The sequence below is a fragment of the Solea senegalensis genome, linkage group LG19, assembly GCF_019176455.1.
Source record: "Solea senegalensis isolate Sse05_10M linkage group LG19, IFAPA_SoseM_1, whole genome shotgun sequence".
Taxonomy (NCBI): Eukaryota; Metazoa; Chordata; class Actinopteri; order Pleuronectiformes; family Soleidae; genus Solea; species Solea senegalensis.
The window spans coordinates 19,882,906-19,906,283 of record NC_058038.1 but is presented as its reverse complement, the minus strand read 5'-3'; the positions used below and the strand labels follow the sequence as shown (position 1 = coordinate 19,906,283).

Here is a 23,378-nt window from a genome sequence, read left to right as displayed (position 1 = left end):
GACTGATTGTATGTGATGATACAAAAACACTTTTATTGAAGCAGCAAACTTTGTCCACAGTGGATTTCAGTCATAAAAAAAAAGCTCCCTGACTGCGTCTAAATGGCTGTTTTACAGTGCGACGGCCACTCAGACCTCAGCTCTTTGTTGACGTGGTAATAAAACCATGTGATGAAGGGGAACAGAGTGATGGCCACCGCAGTGAAGACTCGTAGTTTTCCCACTGCACTTCTGACAGAGAACAGAGGAACACAGTTTTCACTTTTTATTCAAGGGGATGAACCATATTTGACTTTTTGTTAGCAGTGCAATTCTAATGACTTCAGGGAAGCACATTAACATTTTTATGAAACATGTGTCATTAGGAATGATTTTTTAAATCAGAAAATAGAATTTTTTTTTTAAATAGTTAATTAAGGAAAAACGCAGAAATGAACCTTTAAATGAGAAAGAAATCTCTTTAATTCAGAAAAACTGAGCAGAAAATTTTGTTTTATGGGAAAAAAAAAATTATTGTTTTGTCATTAGTTCACGAAACATCAACTTTTTAGGAATAAAATGTCATTAGAAATAATTCTTATTTCTTTTAATCCGAACAATACAAAAAAGAGGGAATGTTTATTAATTGAGAAAAATCACAGAAATTATCCTTTAAATAGGAAAAAAGTTTTTAAAAAACTGAAGAGAAAATATTGTAATTTTTCTCATATTTAAAAAAATTTCTGAATTGAGGTAATAACATCAGAAATGAGTCTTTAACTTAAAAAAATTAATGTGTTCATTAAGGAGAACCGAATTAAAATTCATGTTTAAAAAATATTTTTTACAAAATAAATTTGTTAAAAATGTAAAAAATAAACTTAAAAAGTGGGAAAATCCAGAAAAAAAGAAGACAATTATTTTAAACGTAAACATTGCGTTCTTCAGGAATTCAGCCAATACCAATATCGTGTTGATAATATCGTGATTCCCTGATTGATTAGTTAATTAATTTATGTATTTATTTACCTCCCAGAGTGTCGACACAGCAGAAGCCACATGGACGTCAACAACAGACCAAAAAATTCTCTATGAGGTGGGGAAAAGAGCATGGATTTAAATCATTTTTAAATTTAAGTACTTAAATACAGACTCACAAAATAAATACTTAGAAATATATTTATTGAAAAAGGCTATGGACGCAAAAAGCATTCAATGATCTCAGAAGAAGAATTCTTCAAGGAAATAAAATAAAGATCAATTCAGCAAAAAAATTACAAAATGAAATTGTCTTAGACATTTTATTTTAATTAATTTTTTATCTTTAATTCAGACAAACATGAGACTTATTTTATACAGAGAAGAACTTAGCTTTTTTTGTTTTTAATTATTATGACGTTTGTTTTATAGAAAATGTCATGCTAGAAAATAATTTTCCATGTAAATGGAACTGAGCAGGAACGTTTTGAGTCTTGATAAAGATGATAAAGTGATTTTCTGATGTTCACTGTTCATGAGAACATGAATGTGACAGAGTGAGGTGGGTTTTTTTTTTTACCTGCCCTCCTCCTGCTGAAAGATCTGTGTGATTTGCTCTTTGTGGATTCTCCAACCCAACATGATGACGACGCTGCTGGAGATCATGACGTGAAGATCGGCCACACGCCGCCACGCCAAGTGTTCTGCGCAGAAATCCCAGTTAACGTTAATTAAAACCAAAAATTGCTGCACGGAAAACGGAATCAGATTACAAATAAAGTCTCATTAATTCAGGAAAACAGAACAACATTTTTAATTTTAATGGAATATTTTGCATTAATTCTGAAAAACAGGGAAAAAAATTGTGGAAAACTTTGCGTTAATTCAGAAAAATCTTTTTAAATAAAAGATTTTAACTAAATAATCACATTAAAACAGAAAATACTTTCACTTAAAATATATTCTTGAATAACTCATCAACATGAAAATATCAATTTAAAAGTTAAATAAATAGAAAAGTTATTGGAAATTATGTAAATTAATAAAAGAACATTTTAAAAAAATCATATTAAAAATAACACAATATAATTAATTATACTATCACTAAAAAACAGATACAGCCACTAGATGGCGCTTGCAGCACAGGGAATCTGCAATTTAACCCTGGGCCTGTTATTAAACGTGCAAACTGTAAAAAAAAAACAAAAAAAAACATTTTTATCGTTTATTTTGATTTAGCACTGTTTTTTTCAGGTGAAAACAAACTAAAGTCCAGGTGAGTTTGTACCTGAAACGAGAGGTTTCCAGCTGATCAAAGCACAGAGGACTGAAGGAACTCCATAACCCACCTGATAAACACACGTAAAAGACATACAAATCGCAGTAAACTAGTTTATACAGAAAGTTGTTGTAGCACAAGCCAGTGGCTCTTATTTTGAAGGCCAAAATGAACGAACGTGATGGATAAGAGAAATTGACAGTGTACTTAAATTAAAATAAAACAAGACTCCTTGTTTTTTCACACACATAATGACTTTCACTGGGGGTGTACTTGTACATTCACATGTGACAAATAAAAACTTGAATCTTGAATAAACCACCACGTCAATTCCTTTCACCCTGACCTTCAAAATAAAAGCATGGACAGCTTCCTGTTTAAATTTCTCGCACTTGGCGATAACAAAACTGTTAAAAAATAACAATAATAATAATAATAATCATTACAAAGCGTCTGAGGCGTGTTGTGAACTTACCATCCACATCCCCGCGTCTGGATCATTGATCTGAGGCCGAAAATACACAGCGATGTTTGGTTATCGATCACGATTATCGATCAAGGATCAAACAGTTACACACAGCGGACAGGAGCTTACTCACCTGTACATATGTGGCGAGAGCGAAGAACAACGACATGAAAACGTTACACACTCGCCAAATCACCGAAAGCCAAGTCGTACCTTCGCGAACTTGTCCCATGTTTTCCTGCCTGAGCTGGCGTGTTCCCGCCCGGGCGCGCGGCACGTGAAGATATAGGGAAGCAGGCGCACGTCCTGCCTGCACGATTTTCCAAAACAGAGACGGAGTCCAACACGGCGCCGCCGGGCTGCAAAGTACGATTCAAGCCCCGACTTTCTATTTCTGTGAAAGATGCTCACATTCAGACAAAAAGAGAGAAGAAGAGAAAATACACGTCTTTATCTCACTGTTAGACAGACTTTTCTAACAGGAAACTGAAGTTTGTGAACCACTCACTCTCCCACACCAAACCCCATAGAGAAAACCAGTGACACAGTCACAGCACACAGGAGTTCAAATGTGTTAATGGAAACGTTTTGACCTGACGGTTTGAAAGTTTGTATATTATTAATTTTTTTTAAATTTCAACTTTCAATGTTAGATTTATATTAAAGTCGCACGGTCATTGTATCTGTACTTAAATATAATATGTAAATATTAGCTATGTAGAGTAGTATATATTTGTACACGTCATATATATATATATATATATATATATATATATATATATATATACACTACACTACACTAGGTTCAAGGTTCAAGGTTTTTATTTGCCATTTGTGCTTAGACAGACAGTCCAGGCACATTGGAAATCTTGTGCGGGTTCTACGCTACACTCTCTGTGTCACCGATAACCTAAACTGGCGATCAGCGGTGGCGATCAGCTGATCGCCAGTGGCGCGCTGAATAAACTGTATGTTGAGGTCTCCGGAGCACAGTCTGATACAGCAACATACAGTTTATTCAGCGGTTTAGGCTGTTTAGGCTATCGGTGACACAGAGAGTGTAGCACCGCTGCACAGAGAGTGTAGCACCGCTGATCGTCAGCGGGAGCTGCATAAACAGCTGCTTTATGTGATTGTATCAGACTGAGTCTGTGCTCCGGTCATGGAGGACATACTGAACAAATATGTTTAATTAGGACGTGTCAGAATGGTCAGTTATGAGCTCTATGTGATCTTTTCTTAACAATTTGTGTGTTTGTACGTCGGTGAAATATGTCCCCTGACTAAATACGGCAACCGCTGGCCGCAGTCTGATGTGAAGTGGTGCGAACACACGAACACACGATTGCTGACTTATCCGGCACATTAGCTTCTTATATAAAATCCTCTGTAAAACACTGTGCTCCACTGTGCAGCCACCAACAGCACACTTGTCCCGCCGCGTTGACATAATACCGCTCTTCCTCCCTCGCCTGCACTCTCGCAGGGACAAGGTGGAGCTAAGGTGGAGCTTGCGAAGTAAACGTACTGGTGGGGCGGTAACATTCGCGGTGAAATGCGCATGCTGACGTCATAAGCGCAGGGAATTCAACATCGAGCGTTTTATCGCCTATACTTACACTAAGCAGAACCACGAAAACATGACTGAGTATTGTTTTTCCACACTTTGGCGACTGGTAGGGCCCCCAGAGTCCCAAATATCAGTATTAAAATGGTTAAAAAGTTGATTTTGCATAACATGTCCCCTTTAAAACAGGCCGAGGTAATGCTGCTCTGTGCTGGGCACAGTGAGCGCCAAGCATCCGCAGAGGCGGAGCTGATCACCTTCGACAAACGTTGCTGCCAAACTATAAATACATCATATTGTCATACACAAACCACATGTTTGAATTCTAAATGACTCATTTCTCACATCAAATGATGTTAAAACTTTGTTCCGGGACACAGAAAAATATTTATTTCAGATTTATATTTCTATTATCTGCTGCTATGCTCCGCCGAAATGTATTCTGGGATACATGGCCATCCCAAGTACGCTTAAGTCACCTCCGATGCATACTTGGTAAACATGGGCGGAGCGAGAACACTTCCGGGTTTGAGAACCGTCCTCGCTGTTCGCTTAATTGAGAATTGGAACAGCACTTGGACTGAGGCTGATGACGTTTTCACAAGTACGGGAGTACACAAGTACGCACAAGTACGCACAAGTATGGATATTGAGAAACGGCCAAGAACTACTCTCGTTGTAGCTGCTGAGATGCAGAGCATCCACCGTGCCAAAGGGGGAGCTGTGTATCTATTACGTCACTTCCAGGTACCTGGCCAATCACAGGACAGTGGGAAAGCTCTCGTTGGCTGGCCAATCACAACACAGTCCACGTTCTGGGGGTGTGGTTTTGGTCTGAAACAGCGCGGCTGACGAGAGCGTCAGTGAGGAGATATTTTGATCAGCTCGTTTGCAGCGATTAGGAGGTTTTTAATCATGAAAACAAGTTCATATATGTAAGTAGACCTCCATAACTAACATATATGTGTGATTCAAGCATTCTATGTCACCTTTAAACGAATTTGGTGTTTGAAATCTTTGCCTCAGTGACACAAAGTCACAAACAGTTTACAAACTTCAGTTTCCTCCCCACACTTTGCAGCTCTACTGTAGGGACAGAGGAAGTCAGTGAGCCATCAAATTGATTTTTCAACTGTTATTTTACTGTAAAATGATATCAAAGTTGCTGTATAAAGTCTGAACGTTGAACTCTGAGCTCTTGCTTGTTCACTGAACTTTACTTTTACCAGATTAAACTGGATCATTGCATCATTATGTCTGCCCTACGGACGCTGGTGTGACACAATCGAGAGTAAACAGCCATTTCACCTCAGCTGTCATGGGTGATGATGTGAGTGGATAAAGGGTGGTTGTCATGGCATAAAACCCCTCTGCCGTTCAGACTTCCAGTCGCAGAGCATTCACACCAGGTAAACTGCCTCGTTATTCTCATGTAACATCTTAAATAATAACAATAATAATAATAATAATGATGACAATAACAATAATAATAATAACACCAATAACAACATTGTCTCACTGCAGTCTGACAACATGAGGTTTTCAGCCGTCGTTTTCCTCATCGCCATCTCCGGGTTGTTAGCTGGTACGTTTGTGTCTTTTTAAGGAAAAAAGACTTTGAGGTTTTGTTCTTAAGTCATTTTAGTCAAATTGATTTAAATATACAGAATAAATTAGTCTATTAGCTAGTTCCTCATTTATTTCCATATTTAATTGTCCATGTCTGAACATATTTATTCTTTTGAGTTTTTCTTCAATCATTTATAGAAAAGAATTTTTAATTTTGGCAGTGTTGGTCTTCTGTATAGGATAGCAATAAAATCCAAGACTGACCCAGAGTGTAGTGTGCGGTGATTCGCAAAGACCACATGACTTAAAGCTCCAGTATGTAACAGAATTTGTTTGCTGCGTTTCTTCATCAGTCAGTTTTATATGAATATATTGTAACAACAAAAACAGAAATCAATTCAATCAAAAATGTTGAATAAATAAAAGTGAAAATAGCTTTTAAGTGACAATCACTTAAGCTTGTTTAGTTCATCATAGTTTTGCCATGTCAAAACATATTTCTATTTATTGCAATATTGTTGAGTTTTTCTTTTATGATTTATTAAATTATTTTTTTAATTTTGGCAGTATTGGTCGTCTGTAGGGCCATCAAATTCAAATCAATCCAATCCAATAAAATAAAATAGTGTGTGGTGTAACCCGTGGTACAAATATTGTGATAACGATGACACTGCACTTAAAGCTACAGTACGTAACTTTTGTTGATCGTCGCTATCAGACCTGACTGAGGGAGTGTTTGTGTGTATTCAGTAGCAGAGCAGAGGCGGGCGGAGACAAGAAGTGCTTGTCACGTCAAACTGCTGCAGCTTGTTGACATGTTGTTGTTGTTTTTTTGACTGTGTCTCAGGGAGCGTCCTCATAAAGACCATGGTGTTCCAGCTGGAGACGGACACAAGCTACGTGGAGATGGTTCCTCTGAAACCGCTGAACCTCCACGCCTTCACTCTGTGCATGCGCGTGGCCACTGAGCTGAGAGGAGAGCGTGAGGTCATACTGTTCGCGTACCGCACGGGAAACCATGACGAGCTGAACGTGTGGCGTGAACTGGACGGAAGGCACTGACAACACTACTACTACTACTACTGACAATACTACTACTAGTACTGACAATACTACTACTAGTACTACTACCACTACTACTACTGATGATTCAACTCCTACTACTACTGACAATTCAACTACTACTACTAGTACTACTGACAATACTACTACTATCAATTCTTCTATCAACCACTGACTATCAACCACTGACAATTCTACTAATACTGACAATACTGCTACTACTGACAATTCTACTACTACTGACATTACTAATACTACTACTGACAATTCTACGACTGACAATACCACCACTACTACTGCTTCTACTACTGACAATACTACTACTACTACCACTGCTGACAATACTACTACTACTGCTATTACTACTACTACTTCCACTGACATTACTACTAGTACTACCAATACTATTTTGAGATCCAACTACACAGACACTACTGCTAACCATACTGTGAACAAGTACACAATTGTACTGTCACACGATGGCCTGACTCTTGTCCCCATGTGTTTGATTCAGATTGTCCTTCTACCTGAGTGGAGGTGGTGTTATGTTTGAAGTCCCTCAGCTCGGGGCCCTGGAGACTCACCTGTGCATCACCTGGGACTCCAGATCTGGCGCAGCTGCCCTCTTCATGGATGGCAGGAAAAGCTTGACCAAGATTTACAGGAAAGGTCACACCATCCGTTCTGGAGGCAAGGTCATCATCGGACAGGACCCAGACTCGTACCTGGGTGATTTTGATGCCAAGCAGTGTTTCCTGGGCGAGATCGCTGACATAAACATGTGGGACTCTGTCCTACCGGCTACCACCATCCAGGACATTTACTCAGGGAAGAGGGTGCTGAGGGGCAATGTTTTTGACTGGGAAACCATAGAGCTTAAAGTTAAAGGCGAGGTCAATGTCATTACACGTGAGCTGTAGATTTCCTGGACACATTTTTGAGATTTTGTGAGCTTTAACATAAGGCCCATATCTTTAATATGGGAGAGTAAAAATTAAACCTTGAACTAACCCTTTAAGAAAGGATATTGCTGTAATGCTCTTCAATAAAAACAATTTTATGATATAATCAGTGTATCTTGTCATATAAAATATATGACGCCAAACGTGTACAACACATTCAATATTTCCAGCATAAATTGTGTATTTAATGATTAACAACACTGACTTTCAGCAAGGCAAATACTGCCATCATTAAAAATACATACTGTATGTTTGAATAAATATATTTCTGTATCTCTGTGGTTTTCTTTCAAAAATGTTATTTTGTCCTTCATCTGAAAACAGAAACAATACTCATAAAAAAAGCACTTATAAACAATAGAAGATATGATAATTGCGTGTGTGTGTCACATTGTTTGGTTCCTGACCTTATTAAGAAGAGAGAACCTCGCCATGTTCATGCTGCAGGCGGCAAATACGCTTCACAGACCGGCCAAACACGCCCACCAATCAGAACGCTGCGTTCCACACAGGCGCACGCTGATTGGACAGAGCTGCTGAAAGGCGGGATCTTTCAACACCAGTCACAGAGGGAGACTCAACCCACATTTGTCAAGTTTTCGGTTACACCAAAAAAAACGCAAGTGTATTGCCAAAATTAAAGCGCGCAGCTGATTGATATGGTCAGTTTTTACGTGATTTACAGAGATGTGTGTTAAAGGGATTATAAAGGACGTGTTCGTCACACAAAGACGTTTGAGTGACACCTCTAGATGTTGAATCAATAAAATTATTTCGAAAATCCCAACCGGATGCAGTTCATAGGGTTAGCTTCTTGTTTCACTTTCCGCTTTTACTGTCCCGGCTTGCAAACAGGCGCCGGATGAGAAGAAGAACTGTGAAATGTGGAAAAGTTGTGAGTTGTAAACGACCAGGAGCGGCCGTCGGTTCTGGATTAACGCGGGTGTCGATTAACAGAAGCTGGAGTCGTGAAGATAGAGCGGAAAATGCTAACCAGTTAGCCCGGTTTCGCCGCTAGCTGGCTAAGGAAGTTAGCCAGTTAGCTAGCAAGCCGCGTCAGCTCGCCAGAGGCTGCGCTCTTGTTTCGCGCATTTCCAACCTGTTTTCACGTCTATGTAACAATTAAACTGGCGCTTGAACAAAACCGGAAAGACTATAATTGGTAACGGTTTAAGTCATAGAATAGGGAAACGTCTTAAATTGGCTTTTAAAATGAGGAGTCAGCGGAGTGTCTCGTGGGCGGCTGCTGTTCTTTTGTTTTGACAAAGGAAGAGGAACACAGATTTAAAAAAACAAAACGTCAGGTGGTGGTAAAAAAATTTGGCAACTCGTTTTTTGGGGGGTGGTTATTGTGTTTTTTATGTTGTGACAATGGCTCCACATAAGCAGAGCTGCTCCGGTGGAAGTAACCACCATGTGGGTTGTGTTCCTGGAGCAAAGACTAATGGGTTTCAGCAACAGCAGCAACAGTCCTCGTCTTCTTCGTCCTCGTCTTCATCTGCGGTGGCTCCAGCCAAGAAGCCCAACATGCAGCTCATTCAAGCCGACCACGAGCTGTTCCTGCAGGCCTTCGAGAGTGAGTTACCGCTGCTGCCTCATTCAGAAAAAGAAACGCACGCACCGGTGTCTTTGATGGTTTTAGTATTAAGTCACGTGGAAAGTTCACCTGTGGCTGGTTCAGATGTCCTCTTAAGTGTTTATCATGACCACAGTAGTAGTGAAACACTAAAAAAAAACTTTCAGACAAAGTGTATGAATAGGAATCAAATCATGATTTTCTCAATATTGTGAAATTAACAAAATTAACATTCTTCCAAACAATATTTTTGCATCTCACAATGTGGCATGTTGTTTAGTAAGTTATAACCTATTTGTATCACAACTGAAACTGTAGTTTTTTTGATTAATGGATTAGTTGTTTGGTGAAGTCAAAGTTATCTTTTTTGTTTATCCCACAACAAGAGTTCTTAATGACAGTAATGTGTTTTCATATGTGAAATTATCTTTTAAAAGTGTTTGAAATGCAGTTACTGAAAAAAGATGGGCCCAGAGTTGTGCCCAGAGGAACACCAGAAGTGATTATTTTTCCCAAGCCTGGAAATTACAATGTTCTGAAATATCAGATAACTTGTTTTGATTATTTAATGAAAAAAAAACACTTAACTTTTGTTATTATGTTGTTTTACGATGTCTCGAACTAGGACAAGCCCTCGTTTTTTACTCAATTAAAGTACTAAATGCACGTATAGAAATATATATTGGTTTTACACTTATGTACAAATATAAAAGTAGAGCACTCTTGGGCTGCAACAATTAATCGCTTATTGAATTCATCAAATTAAGATGAAGATTTAAAATAATAAATTCCTGTGGTGATTCTTTGGCCATACCTTTTTTGCAGAACCAACTCAAATCTACAGGTTTCTCCGCACGAGGAACTTAATCACTGTGAGTGGTGTCTTTTCTTACAATACTCTGAGAGTCGAGGAAACGTCTCACATCGCATGCCAAAGCAATAACACATTTGTTGTTGTTTTTTGCTACATTTCAGCCTATATTCTTGCACAGGACACTCACCTACATGTCCCACAGAAACTCAAGGAATAACACCAAAAGGTGAGAAAGACATGTTTTTTGTCCTTTCATGATATTTTTTGTCTTAAAAGTTGTGTTGCCTCTTACTTTTTGTGTGTTGCTTGTGTTCCTACGTTTCAAAACTGCATGTTGGGTGGAGAATGTGGTGTAAAAAAGCAGTCTGTGTCTCAGAAAGAAGGTCAATTGTTACAGGGAGTGAAAGTGTAGCGACATGTCGGCTGTTGTGGGAGGGGGCAGGTGGGATCAGTTCAGATAGGAGACACATTTTCAGTTAGGCTGCTTTGCATACAGACGCTTCAGAAAAGAGAAAAGATCCAGCTGATGCACACGACTCTGCTTGTGGTTCAGTGTGCACTGGAGGCTTGTCTTGAACGCAACTGAATTATGTTTTTTTTTTAATATTTAACATGGGGCTTTTTGAAAGGGAGAACAACTGCACTGGAGCAGTGGTGTTGCTGTTTTCCATCTAAGCTGTGCTCAAGGGCTGTAGCGATGAATGGCTTTTAAATCGATTTAGTCGGTTCAGGTTCTTCTTTGCACACAAATACACCCCTGAATTTCTGGAAAATTGTTCTTCTTTTCTTCATAAAAGGATAGCTAATTTTTCCAAGAAGGGTTTGCATCGAAAAATAATCTCACTGTAAGAAAAACTATCTAACTTTGTCCTCATTAGATATTTACCAGTAACACGCTAAAACAATGGTTTACATTAAATCCAAAGTGCTCCTGGTTTTGTCTAGTTTTTGGCCTGTTTTTAAGGAAAATTACAGTCTCAAAGTGGATGTAGATTTACAAGGTAATTTTAAGTCTTCGCCGTAAAACATTTGGCTCATTTCTAGTAGGGCTGTTATTGCAGTGTATTTTCCGGCTTCTTTGCTCCGTGTTACAAAGAAATTAAAATGAATTAATTTAGTAATCGGTTAGTGTAGAAAATGTTTCTGTCAAAAATGAAAAATATCTAAGTTAAACTCAGTAGAATTCATGGTGCGGGAAGAAAAGGCTCCACATTTGTGGATTTTGTCGCATATAAAATACGTTTTGTGTTAGTGTTGATCAGTGATCACTTTTTCTGTGCAGCCACTCACCTGTTTTTACTTAGTTCCTTTGGCTCATTAGATGTTTCCTGAGTTTGACAGAACCTGGATTTATGTGAAGACTACTGGAACCTAATGTAGTAACAAATGCAACATGAGCCTCACATTTGTGCTTTGAAGGGATAGTTATTTTATTATTATTTTTTCTAAGCATTTCTGTCAGGCTGCATTAGGGCTGTCACTTAAAACAGGATTGACTAATTTAATTTCATTTAAATACAAGCACCCCTCTGTCCTGCGCCGCTGTCACCGCTCCCTCAACACACTGTGCTTTATTTCATTTAACAAAGAAATAGTTTAAGATTAGATAGACAAGCGGAATTATTTTAGAGTGTGGACAAAACAAGACATTTGAGAAACATCATCTTTTTCAGGTTTGACAAACACTGATCAACATTTTTCAACATTTTCGGGACCTTGATTAACCAAGAAAATAATCGGCAGATTAAACAATTATGGAAATAAGCATTAGTTATTAACCATGTGCTCATAGTGTTAGTTTAGGCATAACTGGAAATCACTGACAACAGGAGGAAGCCCTGACGGCTTTAATTTAAAGATCTTAAGACTTGCCTTAAAAAAGAATCAAGTCTGATATCTTATCTCATTTGATCTTGTATAAGACTCTGAAATTATTTTTTCGTCTTAATTCAGAAATCCCAGTTTGTCTCCGACAGTGTTTGGTTTTCACAGCTGTAGATTTAGGAGTTCCATTTCCCATTTTCTGTTGTGATTGAAGTGCATGTAGGTTGTGTTTAATGAGGCTGAGTGTTTTTAACAGTCTGTGTGCTGCTGTGTCTTGTTTTGAGAAAATGTGACCATTAAAAGCTGAGTTATGGTTCATTATGTTGATATGTGAGGGCACTGAATTAATCTACTCTTGACGCTCAACCTTTGACTGGACCGGTTTTTACTCGGCACAGGGTCCCCACAGTAATTTTTTTCAGGCCTGGAAATGGTTTGGATCAAGTGAATTATCAAACATGTTGTATATTATACTGTGCAGATTGTCAACTGAGTCATGGAAGTTGGGTAAAATGTTGTGGAAAGGTCATTTTTTTATTGGTAAAAATGTGTGGTGAGTGAGTGAGTGTGGTTTTACGTTTAACAGCTGCTGTTTTTCTGGACAGGAAAAGCTCCAAGGTCAACGATCTGCTGTTTAAAGTGGAAAAGACGAGGAGCGAGCAGGAGACTAACAGGTAAACAGTCACTCCTGTTGTTGTAAAAAGATCGGAAACTTAGTGAATGCATGCGTTACGATACAGTGAAATATAGCAATGTTTTGTGTGGCTTTTGAGTCACGAAGTTTTCTTTTTTTTGGACTGATTTTACAAATAAACAAACTTTTTGTGGATTATCATAAAAAAGATCAATTGACATTTTATTTATCGGGTTTCTTTGCTCCAAAATCATTAAAATTGAATAATTTTGGTTTGTGGACAAAAAAATGAGACATTCAAGAAACATCATCATCTCCAGGTTTGACAAACACTGATCAACATTTTCTGTCATTTTCTGAACCATATAAGTACTCGATTAATTGAGAAAAGAAGCGAGTGATTAATTAATCGTGATATACGGTTATTAGATATCCAAGTATATCTTGATTAGATTTGTTCCATATCGCCCAGTGTCTGACCGTATTGCAGCAATATTCCCTCTGTAAATTCAGAAGCTCTGGTTTTGTGTCAGTACTTGTTGAACATGTGACCTTCACTTGCACATTACTTCGTCTCCTTTCATTTTGTGTCCTTCTTGCCCCTCAGCCTGGCCTCCACTCTGCAGCTCACCTTTACCGGTTTCTTCCACAAAGTTGGTAAGTTTGTCCCTCTCAGTTGCTGTCTGCGTGGCTTCGCTCGCCGAACGTCTTTTCCTCCCTCGGCTTCAGTGCGACTGACAGCAGGTGTCGTGTTGCTGCGTTTTCAGGAAAGCCGTCTCAGGACTGTGAGAATGAGCAGAACTCTGTGTCTCTGGAGGTGCTGCTGGTCAAAGTGTGCCACAAGAAGAGGAAGGTGTGTGTGTGTGTGTGTGTGTGTGTGTGTGTTGATCATGTGGTATTAAAGCTTTTTTTGAGGTGGGGGTATATGAGGTGAAAGCATTTTCTTTTCCTTGATTACTAAATTAATCGGCCAATGTTTTGATTCCAATAACCATTTTATGTGTTCATTTTAATAAATAGAACCAGATTCTATGATTTTTCAGCTTCTTAAATGTGAATATTTTCTGGTTTCTTTGCTCCATGTAACAAAGAAATCATCATTTCCATGTTTGGTAAAGAAAAAAACGATTCGGAGTAACAAGTAACCGATCATGAAAGTTATCGTTTTCATTTTTCATTTATATTTTACTGAATGATCATCTGTTACGTTTGTGTCCCTTATGTTGTTTACCCCCACCCCGGTCCAGGATGTGAGCTGTCCGGTGAAGCAGATTCCCGCGGGGAAGAAGCAGGTTCCTCTGAATCCGGACTCAAGCGCAGGAGTCCAGGCCAAGCCAGGGTCCGTGCCCTCGCTGCTGATCCCCAGCGGCGAGTTCGAACACAGCAACTCTCACATGGTCAAGTCTTACTCACTGCTGTTCCGAGTGTCGCGGCCCGGATACCCAAGGACACAAATCAACGGCCTGACCAACGGAGAGAGTCACCTCCACAGAGGTCAGCAAAGATTTAGTCCTGTCATCTTCAAGTTTGATTGTCGCCTCAAAACAGCGTAACTTTACTGTTGTCTTCTGATGAGCAAAGAGTGCATGCATGCAGAATTACTTTAAAATGTCTGTTGGCGATTGTAGGCTGGATATTTTGAACTTGAACAGGTTTAGAGTTGGCAGCGAGTGGTCTCACTTCCAGTCTTAACCAGAAAATGGCTTTGGTAGAAATTGAATAAATGACAATTACTGTACTTAAGTATCAAAAGTAACGTTCTGATATAAAATGTACTTTCAACTGGAAGGATGTGGGTTCAGTTCCTGGCTCTTGAGCAAAGACGCTTAACCCTGTGTGAATGGGTGAAAACTGTAGTGTAAAGCAGCTTCATCAAGACTACAGAAGCTGTATGTAAATACAGACCATAATACCAACTCTTCTTCTTCTGGTTTTATTTGGTAGTAAGGAGTAACAAAGAGAGTGAGAGGAAATGTAGTGGAGTAAAAGTACAAGATGCTAGAAATACAAATAACAGAGTTAAGTACAGATACGTGAATTTTGTACTTAACCACAGTAACAAATTATCTGTACTTTGTTATGTGACAACACTGCTCATGTCATATAAAAAATTATATTCTTCAATTAATGACACATGAACAGTAGAAAGTGTCTGACTTTGTGGCTGTGGATGCTCTCGATATACTAAGCTAGAAGCAGTTCATCTAGAACACACCTGGTGTGTGTGTGTGTGTGTGTGTGTTTCAGATTTCACGGAGGAAGTGGTGAACAAGAAGAGGAGGAGCTCCTCTCTCAGGGAAGAGGAGGAGGAGGAGGAGGAAGCCACATTTGTGGCTCAGATGACAGTCTTTGATAAAAACAGGTGAAGACACACACACACACACACAAAATTGATGGTGTTTTACCAAACCTCAGAATTATGATGTAATTGTAATACTTACTGTAGCAAAAATAGGAATGGAGCCAGAATTGCGCCCAGAGGAACACCAGAAGTGATGATACAGTATTTGCCACTTCAAAAAAATGTGTCTTGGACTAAACAACTACTTCATGAATTAATGGTGTCATGTATGGTGGATGTTATGGCTTGAATTAGCTCTGGTGGAAACGGTGTTGCCATGATGTTTTGTGTTTGTGCGCAGACGTCTGCAGTTGTTGGACGGAGAATACGAGGTGTCTATGCAAGAGATGGACGAGTGTCCCGTCAGCAAGAAGAGGGCGACCTGGGAAACCATCCTGGACGAAAAGGTTTGTGCGTGAGGGAATGAAAGGAGGAGGAGGAGGAGCCAGTTTCAACAATAATCACTTACTAAATGAATTGATTCATCTTATAACCGATGAGGTTTATTTTTGTTGCCTTACGTTTGAAACCTCTCTGTTCGACCGATATCATCACAGAATCGATGAATTGCGATATTGTCGTTATTGTGTGTTGCATAGTTTCACTTTGGGACAGTGGATATAAATTTTTTGTGACTTTCTTTGCAGCGTCTTCCTCCATTCGAGAGTTTCTCCCAGGGTCCCACGCTGCAGTTCACCTTGCGCTGGACCAACGACTCCTGCGATCGCCCCACTGCGCCCGTGGCTAAACCTCTGGCCACGCGTAACTCCGAGACCAACCACGACATCAGACCCAGCAGCCTGAGAGCCACACAAACACTGGGTGAGCGCGGCAACGTAACACGGTTGCGCGTTTATGAAAATGTTTTCTTTCTTTCTCTGCTGGTACATGTCATTAATAGGGTATTAAAATTTCTGGAATTGATCCAAGTTATCTCCATGACCTTTGAAAAGCAGGGCCTGGCCAGCCCATAGTTTTTTTAATTTTCTAGATATCACAAACGGTCTAGGAGTTACAGTAATGAGACGTACACTTGACAAATCACGTCGTCGGCAACGCGATGCGATACTGGTGAGTTTGTCATAGCTTCTTTAGCTTTTCTAGAGGAATGTGTGACTCGCGCACACAGGCACAAAGCCCTGGTCAAATTCTGGTCACGTGTTTGTAGCTGTGCTTTTTGTAGAGGCTCCAATTAGCTACGTCGTCTTATGAGTTTTAGAAGCTAAGCGGTCGTCACTGGTGTTTTTACAGGTCCAGTCGACTGTGAGTGAATTTTGCTTTTTAGATGGCGTGTTTGCGTTTGTCTGAAATGGCTTCTTAGACGTTGTTGTGAATGCATAAACGTCCGCTCGGTCTCGGAAAATGCTACGACTTCTCAGGAAAAATTGCAGAAATCGTAGGGCCCTGAATGCTATTTAATCAGCCTCTTAAATGTGTCTTTGTTATTCTATTGTTGTATTGTGGTACTTAATAATGTTTTATAATGTTTATATGAGACCTGGGGGACCATGAGGGATCTTTTTTTATTGACCACGTCACTAGAAAGTTGAAGATGGAGAGATGTTATCTTAATGAAATGTGTGTTCCCTCGGCAGCGCTCAAAGAAACCATCAACGTTGACGTGCAAACCAGAAGAGAACAAATCTCAGCTGAGCCCAGACAGAAACTACGCATCTTCTACCAGGTCAGTCTCACAGTAGGATGGGTCCAGATCCAGGTTTTTGTACAGTCCGCGAGGCCTGACCCTGGACCATCACAGTCCAGTGAAGAGGGTTTTTCTTAGGGCAATTTGGTGTTAAATATGATACAGACGTCAATCAGAATTATTTGTTTTTCTTAACCTCACTTTTCTGTTAGAAAAGTATGTCAAACATCCACATAAAGCTGTAAACACATACAAGATCATGTGGATTTAAATTATATAGAGATCACAGAGAATGAGCTAGAACATCTTCAGGCTGAAAGAGTCTGACAGTGTAAAAACAGAAACGTTACAAGACAAGCCTTTTGTAGGCTGGAAGAAAAGGTGACATGTGACATATAGTGGCAACATGTGTCCATTCATGGTTTGGCCTTTTTCACATTCATCATTTGTCATGTTTTGTGTTTGTTGTCCATGCAGTTCCAGTATAACAACAACTCTCGGCAGCAGACGGAGGCCAGAGACGACCTCCACTGTCCCTGGTGTACGCTGAACTGCAGGAAGCTCTACAGTCTGCTCAAACACCTCAAACTGTCACACTCCAGGTTCATCTTTAACTATGTGGTGAGAAACAGGGATCTGTCACACGTGGAAAAGTGAAACATTTGAAATTATGTGCTGATCAAGTGAGAAATAATTGATTTTGATAAATTCACATGTTATGTTTTAAATAATAATAACCAGAAGAAATTAATTGGAAGTGATGTTTATTGTTACCACTATTGTTACCACACAAGGATATACATATTCAAATACCCACTTAACAGAAGTCTTGCCCAATAAAAGCTATGTTAGCTTAATCCTACAATATCTTAAGACTATGTTTGTGTATTTGTTTTATTTGTTAGATGTATTATACCAACATAAAAATGACATTTGTTCACCACTCACTCTTCCACACCAAAGTCCATAGAGAAAATCAGTGATTTTAACTGGCGGGGACACAGGAGCTGCTGGTCTACTGCTGCCTCGTGTGGTCAGTTTGTGTCACTGAGGTTAATCTGAACGAAGGATTTCAGACACCAAAGTGACAAAATAAGACATTTGAACTTAGTGATGGAGGCAGCAGTGGATCAACAAATCCTATGTGCTGTGATGTAAAATCACTGATTTTCTCTATGGGGTTTGGTGTGACCTTTCAACAGAGTAAGGTTTCTGGTTCTCATTCAGCTTGTCTGTGATCTTTGGCAGCCTCATCCCAAAGGTGCAAAGGTTGAGGTGTCGATCAACGATAGCTACGATGGCTCGTATGCAGGAAACCCTCAGGACGTCCACAACCAGCCGGGCTTCGCCTTCAGTCGGAACGGCCCCGTCAAGAGAACTGCCGTCACCCACATCCTCGTCTGCAGGTACCCACCACGGGAATATTTACTCTCAACTTTCCACATTTAGCTTTTCCCCATCGTTAACAGCAGCGCCCTTTAGGGACCGACAGAAAAAACATGTTTAATTTTGAACCAGGTGGCCTGTTGTTTTGGTCCATAGGTTTTGCAGATTTTCTTCTCTATAACATTCATTATGTAATAATTAAAATAATAATTGGCTCATTAATAAGTAATAATTAACCATTGATGATCTTTTTAAAAAAAAAAAGGCAAATATCATCCAGATTAATTAGCTACAATTTTAGTTTTAATTTGTTTCTGTTTAGTAATAATAATAATAATAATAAATTAAATGAATGAAATTACCTGATTGAGACAATTTTTTTTCTTTGCTCCATAAATTTAAATTTAGTTTGTGGACAAAAACAAATCTTTGAAAAATTTGAGAACATCTTCGTTGATCAGTTAATCGAGGAAATAACCGGTTATCAGAATGATTGTTTGATTGTTAGTCATAGGGGAAGATGTGAGACTTTCTCTGTTTTTGTCCTCCATTCAGACCAAAGAGGATGAAGCCGAGTCTGTCTGAGTTTCTGGAGCCAGAGGACAGCGAACGTGAGCAGCAGAGGACGTACATCAGTGGACACAACCGCCTCTACTTCCGCAGTGACAGCTGCGTGCCACTGCGGCCACAGGAGTTGGAGGTGGACAGCGAGGACGAGAAGGACCCCGACTGGCTGAAAGAGAAAACTGTCAAGGTGAATCAGGCTTTGTGTCCCCGTGTAGGTTTATAAATGCTCCCGTAGAAGTAACTAAGGGTTCCCACTGTCTGTCTCTGTGTGGAACTTCTGATATTTTCAATCGTAATTGGCTGTGGTTTAACCTGCAGCTGCTGACGTCACCCTGGAAAACTTACTGGTGTTTCATAGCGTAGACACTTATTTTGTAGGTTTATTAAAACAATCATAAAACATTCCCAGTTCCATTAGTCTTTTGCTTAAACCAACTGTTGTATCAACCCCCTACTGCACCAACAATATGTGTTTTTCTACGGGTCATGTTGTCTGTCGAAGTTGTCGTCCTGCTGCGTAAAGCCTCTCAAGTACTTACCGGAAATGACAAAACCAGAAGTCTCTCACAAAAATAACGTCCACTTACAAAAATAAGGTCGACAGAAGGCGTGTTTCAAAAAATAATCTACCATGAATCCGTCTTAAGTCTGGACTTCTCTCGTCCGCAGCAAATCGAGGAGTTCACGGACGTCAACGAAGGCGAGAAGGAAATCATGAAGCTGTGGAACCTGCACGCCATGAAGCACGGGTGAGCGTGAAGCACATTTCCAAGCAAATCCATTCACAAAATCTTACTGTGGATTTTTCTGTTGTTACCATATTTACAATGTCTTAAAGTGCATGTGCACTGCTAGATCTCAGCGTGCAGTCCTCTCCCATTCCCCCTCTGTCCATCTCTCAGCCCACTTCTTGACATTTTTGAAAATCAGGCATGAGGCGGAGTTAGTTTCAGACGAGGCTGAGACTCACTGTTATCTCACTGTTAGACAGACTTTTCCAACAGAAAACTGAAGTTTGTAAACCACTCACTCTCCCACACCAAATCCCATAGAGAAAATCAGTGATTTTAACATCACAGCACACAGGAGTTGTTGATCCCCTGCTGCCTCCATCGGCAAATTTATATGTGCTAATTTTGTGACTTCAGTGTTTGAATTCCTTTGTTCACACTTATGTCAGTGACACAAAGTGACCACACGAGGCAGCAGTGGACCGGCAGCTTCTGTGTCCCTGTGAGCTAAGATCACTGATTTTCTTTTCACTGACTTTGGTGTGGGAGAGTGAGTGGTTTACAAACTTCAGCTTCCTGTTGGAAAAGTCTGTGTAACAGTGACGTCCACATGTTATAAAGGTATCGTAGACTTTAGCTCATGTTGTACTGACTCTTCTGTCGTCCTCCGTCCAGCTTCATCGCTGACAACCAGATGAACGAGGCCTGTCTTCAGTTCGCCGAACACTACGGCGCTCACATCGTCAAACACAACCTGTGCCGCAACTTTCTGCTGCACCTGGTCAGCATGCACGACTTCAACCTGGTCAGCACACTGACCATCGACCAGGCCATGGCGCGACTCCGCCTCCTCCAGAAACAGGCTGCGCTTAGGACCGCAGGCGGGGAGGAGCAGGAGGAAGATGAGGAGGAAGAGGAGGACTGGGAGACGGCTGTGGAGTCCCAGCCGGAGCTGGACCCCGATCCTGAACCGTGTGAGTATAAACCCTGTAATGAGATGAGAAATGACCGCCTGGAAAGCGGAGACGGCCGCCTCTGCCGGCTGCAGCAGCAGCAGCAGCAGCAGGAGGAAGAAGTAGAGGAGGAGGAGGAAGAGGAGGAGGAGGAGCTGTGACAGAATGGATGTTTCAGTCAGAGCCACAAAGATCCCAAACAAACTGAATCAAAAACACACAACGGTCACTGCAGGGTCAGAAACAAGACGAACTTTTCATCACAAAAGTCGTTCCCACGTTTGAAACCGAAAACAAGCTTCGGCTTCAGATGAGTCGTGAAAGCGAGGACCTGAGGAAACTGTGAAGTGGAGCTCAGGCCTCAATCTGGAATGGGAATATGTCGACAAATTCCATGAAGAAGCCAATTTGTTGTTTTTTTTTTCAATTGACAGTTTTTTATCAAACAGAAGGAACTATTTTCTACAGTGGATTCACAAAACCTTCGTTACTGCCGTAATCATTTAAACCAGCAGGGCGTGTGTGTGTGTGTATGTGAGTGTGTGTGTGAGTGTGAGTGAGCATGCACTGTTGTAACTATGACGCCTTTTCATTCCACCACTCAAGAATATTGAAAGTCATCATTTCCAGGTTTGAGAACCAAACTACTTTTCGAGGAAAAAAAAAAATTCTAATTTGGTCTAAAATGTAGTTGCTGTTGCACCAAAGCTTTAGCCTAAAAATAAAAATTATGTCACATGTCGAATCACATTTGCGATATCTGGCAGGAGAATTCAAGCCGAAATCGGATTACTGTTGAGACGGAGATGAAAACACGAATTACGTGAGTTAAATCACTTCACACAAACCAAAACGTAAAAACACGTTGGTCAGGATATCGCCTGATGTCAGAAGATCAGAAGAACTAAGTTGTGACTTTCTTGCTCCACCAAAGGTTTTTGTGTGTGTGTGTGTGTGTGTGTGTGTGTGTGTGTGTGTGTGTGTGTGTGTGTGTGTGTGTGTGTGTGTGTGTGTGTGTGTGTGTGTGTGTGTGTGTGTGTGTGTGTGTGTGTGTGTGTGTGTGTGTGTGTCATCAGACATCAACTCTGGGTAAAAAAACGTCCCGTCACTGTCGCGGTTTATCCCACGTCCAGTCTGACGCAGTTTCAACTGTTTGGGGAAGAGGAGGCAGGTACTGTCTGAACGGTTTCACATTTAAAGGGATAGTTTTAGTTTTTTAGTGCTGTGTGAGATGCTGACACAAGTCAGCGCACTGACCACAGCCACTCTTCAAAAGAACCTGAAAATGTCCCTTTAAACCTTCAAACCAGGTGCTACTTCCTAAAACTGCTGCTTTTTGTAATACCAACCTTCAAGTTCATCTATTCATTTACATTGTCATCACCAATGTGTCTGAGGCCACACCTCCATTGGAGGCGGAGCCTGAAACGGCACCAATATAACTGGAGCGGGTTTGGTTTATTTTCCATTGTCACCTGTTGTTGGATTTTTTTTGTATATAAAATGTTGTGAATCTTTATGTAATAAATTAGCTTTAAAATGTGGTCGTTTGGAAACCTGAACAACCACAAGGTTTCTTTTTTACTTTAAAGACGGAAGGAGACGGATTTGCTGCAGATTCCTCTGAAAAAGATTCCTTCCTCGTTTTGTTTATAAAATGTATTGTTTGCTATAGGCAAACAATACATTTGTGAAATAAAAAAAAGTGAGAATTCTGCGAAAAAGCTGACCAATATTCAAGACAAAACCAATACTGATATCTAATATACCATAATATCTATTTGCGTTCCATTTACATCAGAGAGACTTCAACCATGACTGCGTTATTGTGATTGTTATGGTTTCATGAGAATGTAACGGTGTAAAGGCGATATAAAAATGTCACATGATTATTTTTGACCGAATCAAGTGAGTCATGAATTTATAAGAAAAAAAACTGCTTTATACTTAATATTCAAAAATGGGTTAAATGTGTTTCTAACATGCGTACAAATTATTGAAAATTTTCTTTAAATCTTTTCGATGCCAAGGAGCTAATGTTACAAGAAACCTCTCACATTACCAAGAAAAAAATAAAATACTGTTATGTTGCATAAACTTATTATCATAAAAAACTTGAACTTCCTGTGTTTTGGGGGGGGTGGAGCTTTGACCAGAGAGTGGGCAGCAGGGGGTGGGATTTATCAGTCACCCAAAAAAAAACTGATTGTACCTGAAACTGACGGGAAACTTGTCTGAACTGTACCTTGACGATGTTTCTGTATATGCTAGCATCTCCTGAAAGTTTACAGAGAGCAAACAGAATTGCGAATTATAACATTTTTACTATAATTGTAAAAAAAAAACGCTTTCAACTTGAGGTTTTGTAGCGTAAACTGACGGAAACCTTCTGTCCGAATTCTACCTTGACTTGTTCTTATTCAAAAGCTTTTAGACGGGGTTAGCAAATGAAATGAACATTTGTCCGTGTTCAAAATCTTCAGAAGGTTTTACAGATTACACAGGAAACCAATTCACGGTTATCGCAATAACTGATGCCTTGAAAGATATATTTGTAAAAACAAAAACTGAGTCCAAACACCTTAATTTGGTTTAAATCTGAAACGTTGTGAGCTGGTGCCCCCTTGCGGCGCTTAAATATAAATCGTTGGCAAGTTTGACAGCATTTTCCAGTTTCTCATGTTAAATATTAACCGATAGAAATTGACCGCAATCAAAGTTTTACTGCGATGAAATCGTACCGTTCTTCTACTACGATTCCGGGAGTTGTGTCAGACTTTGTTTGTGACGCTGACTCTACGCCTGGTTTGGCTTCACGTGTGACTTCACCTGTTTGCTACGTGCACTTTTTTTCCTTTTTCCGTTCACGAATGCTGTTGTTTGTTTCTGGTTTTAAGTTGTTATTTTTTGCTTGAGACCAGCAGCAGTTTTTTTGCACAAGACAAGAGGAGCCATGTTGGGAAAAACGCGACTTTAATTCATCAGTAATGTAAAACCACCTGACCTGGTTTTTGTAATAAAACAAACACTTTTGTATCATGTTCA

At 39.9% G+C, this 23,378-nt stretch overlaps 3 protein-coding genes across 4 annotated transcripts; 2 read left to right on the top strand and 1 right to left on the bottom strand.

Annotated features, from left to right (window-relative positions):
• Window positions 1-6: 6 nt before the first annotated feature.
• On the bottom strand, window positions 7-7,541 carry tmem220 (transmembrane protein 220). Of its 2 annotated transcripts, XM_044051565.1 has the most exons (7): window positions 7,485-7,541; window positions 2,916-3,096; window positions 2,712-2,741; window positions 2,246-2,306; window positions 1,538-1,661; window positions 1,009-1,068; window positions 7-231 (listed from the first exon to the last, which is right to left on the bottom strand). In XM_044051565.1, the coding sequence occupies exons 1-7, from the start codon at window positions 7,529-7,531 to the stop codon at window positions 99-101; spliced, it is 636 nt and encodes a 211-aa protein (XP_043907500.1). In that variant the 5' UTR covers window positions 7,532-7,541; the 3' UTR covers window positions 7-98. The 2 variants fall into 2 exon arrangements, with proteins under 2 accessions (XP_043907500.1, XP_043907501.1); XM_044051566.1 differs by lacking the exon at window positions 7,485-7,541 and having other exon boundaries at window positions 2,836-3,000.
• LOC122785668 (pentraxin fusion protein-like) lies at window positions 5,308-7,820 on the top strand. The gene is made up of 4 exons (XM_044051564.1): window positions 5,308-5,678; window positions 5,794-5,854; window positions 6,686-6,893; window positions 7,415-7,820. The coding sequence occupies exons 2-4, from the start codon at window positions 5,803-5,805 to the stop codon at window positions 7,818-7,820; spliced, it is 666 nt and encodes a 221-aa protein (XP_043907499.1). The 5' UTR covers window positions 5,308-5,678; window positions 5,794-5,802.
• Window positions 7,821-8,695: 875 nt separating this feature from the next.
• Window positions 8,696-23,374, top strand: LOC122785666 (polycomb protein suz12-B-like). The gene is made up of 16 exons (XM_044051562.1): window positions 8,696-9,438; window positions 10,264-10,310; window positions 10,414-10,478; window positions 12,682-12,750; window positions 13,318-13,367; window positions 13,478-13,563; window positions 13,958-14,204; window positions 14,958-15,072; window positions 15,353-15,458; window positions 15,699-15,873; window positions 16,647-16,735; window positions 17,174-17,317; window positions 17,945-18,102; window positions 18,638-18,836; window positions 19,319-19,398; window positions 20,056-23,374. Exons 1-16 carry the CDS (start codon window positions 9,234-9,236, stop codon window positions 20,492-20,494), a joined length of 2,274 nt encoding a protein of 757 aa, XP_043907497.1. The 5' UTR covers window positions 8,696-9,233; the 3' UTR covers window positions 20,495-23,374.
• Window positions 23,375-23,378: the final 4 nt, after the last annotated feature.

Bases quoted from the DNA above. Each gene is read 5' to 3' on its own strand.
- LOC122785668 (XM_044051564.1), top strand. From the start codon at position 5,803: ATGAGGTTTTCAGCCGTCGTTTTCCTCATCGCCATCTCCGGGTTGTTA. The intron at 5,855-6,685 runs GTACGTTTGTGT...ACTGTGTCTCAG, and splicing joins CATCTCCGGGTTGTTAGCTG to GGAGCGTCCTCATAAAGACC. The intron at 6,894-7,414 runs GCACTGACAACA...TGTTTGATTCAG, and splicing joins TGGCGTGAACTGGACGGAAG to ATTGTCCTTCTACCTGAGTG.
- tmem220 (XM_044051565.1), bottom strand. From the start codon at position 7,531: ATGAAGAGGGCAGCTGCGCCAGATCTGGAGTCCCAGGTGATGCACAG. The intron at 2,742-2,915 runs GTACGACTTGGC...TTTCGGCCTCAG, and splicing joins CATGGGACAAGTTCGCGAAG to ATCAATGATCCAGACGCGGG. The intron at 232-1,008 runs GTAAATAAATAC...GTTCTCTGTCAG, and splicing joins CTGTGTCGACACTCTGGGAG to AAGTGCAGTGGGAAAACTAC.
- LOC122785666 (XM_044051562.1), top strand. From the start codon at position 9,234: ATGGCTCCACATAAGCAGAGCTGCTCCGGTGGAAGTAACCACCATGTG. The intron at 16,736-17,173 runs GTCAGTCTCACA...TTGTCCATGCAG, and splicing joins AACTACGCATCTTCTACCAG to TTCCAGTATAACAACAACTC. The intron at 18,837-19,318 runs GTGAATCAGGCT...TCTCGTCCGCAG, and splicing joins TGAAAGAGAAAACTGTCAAG to CAAATCGAGGAGTTCACGGA.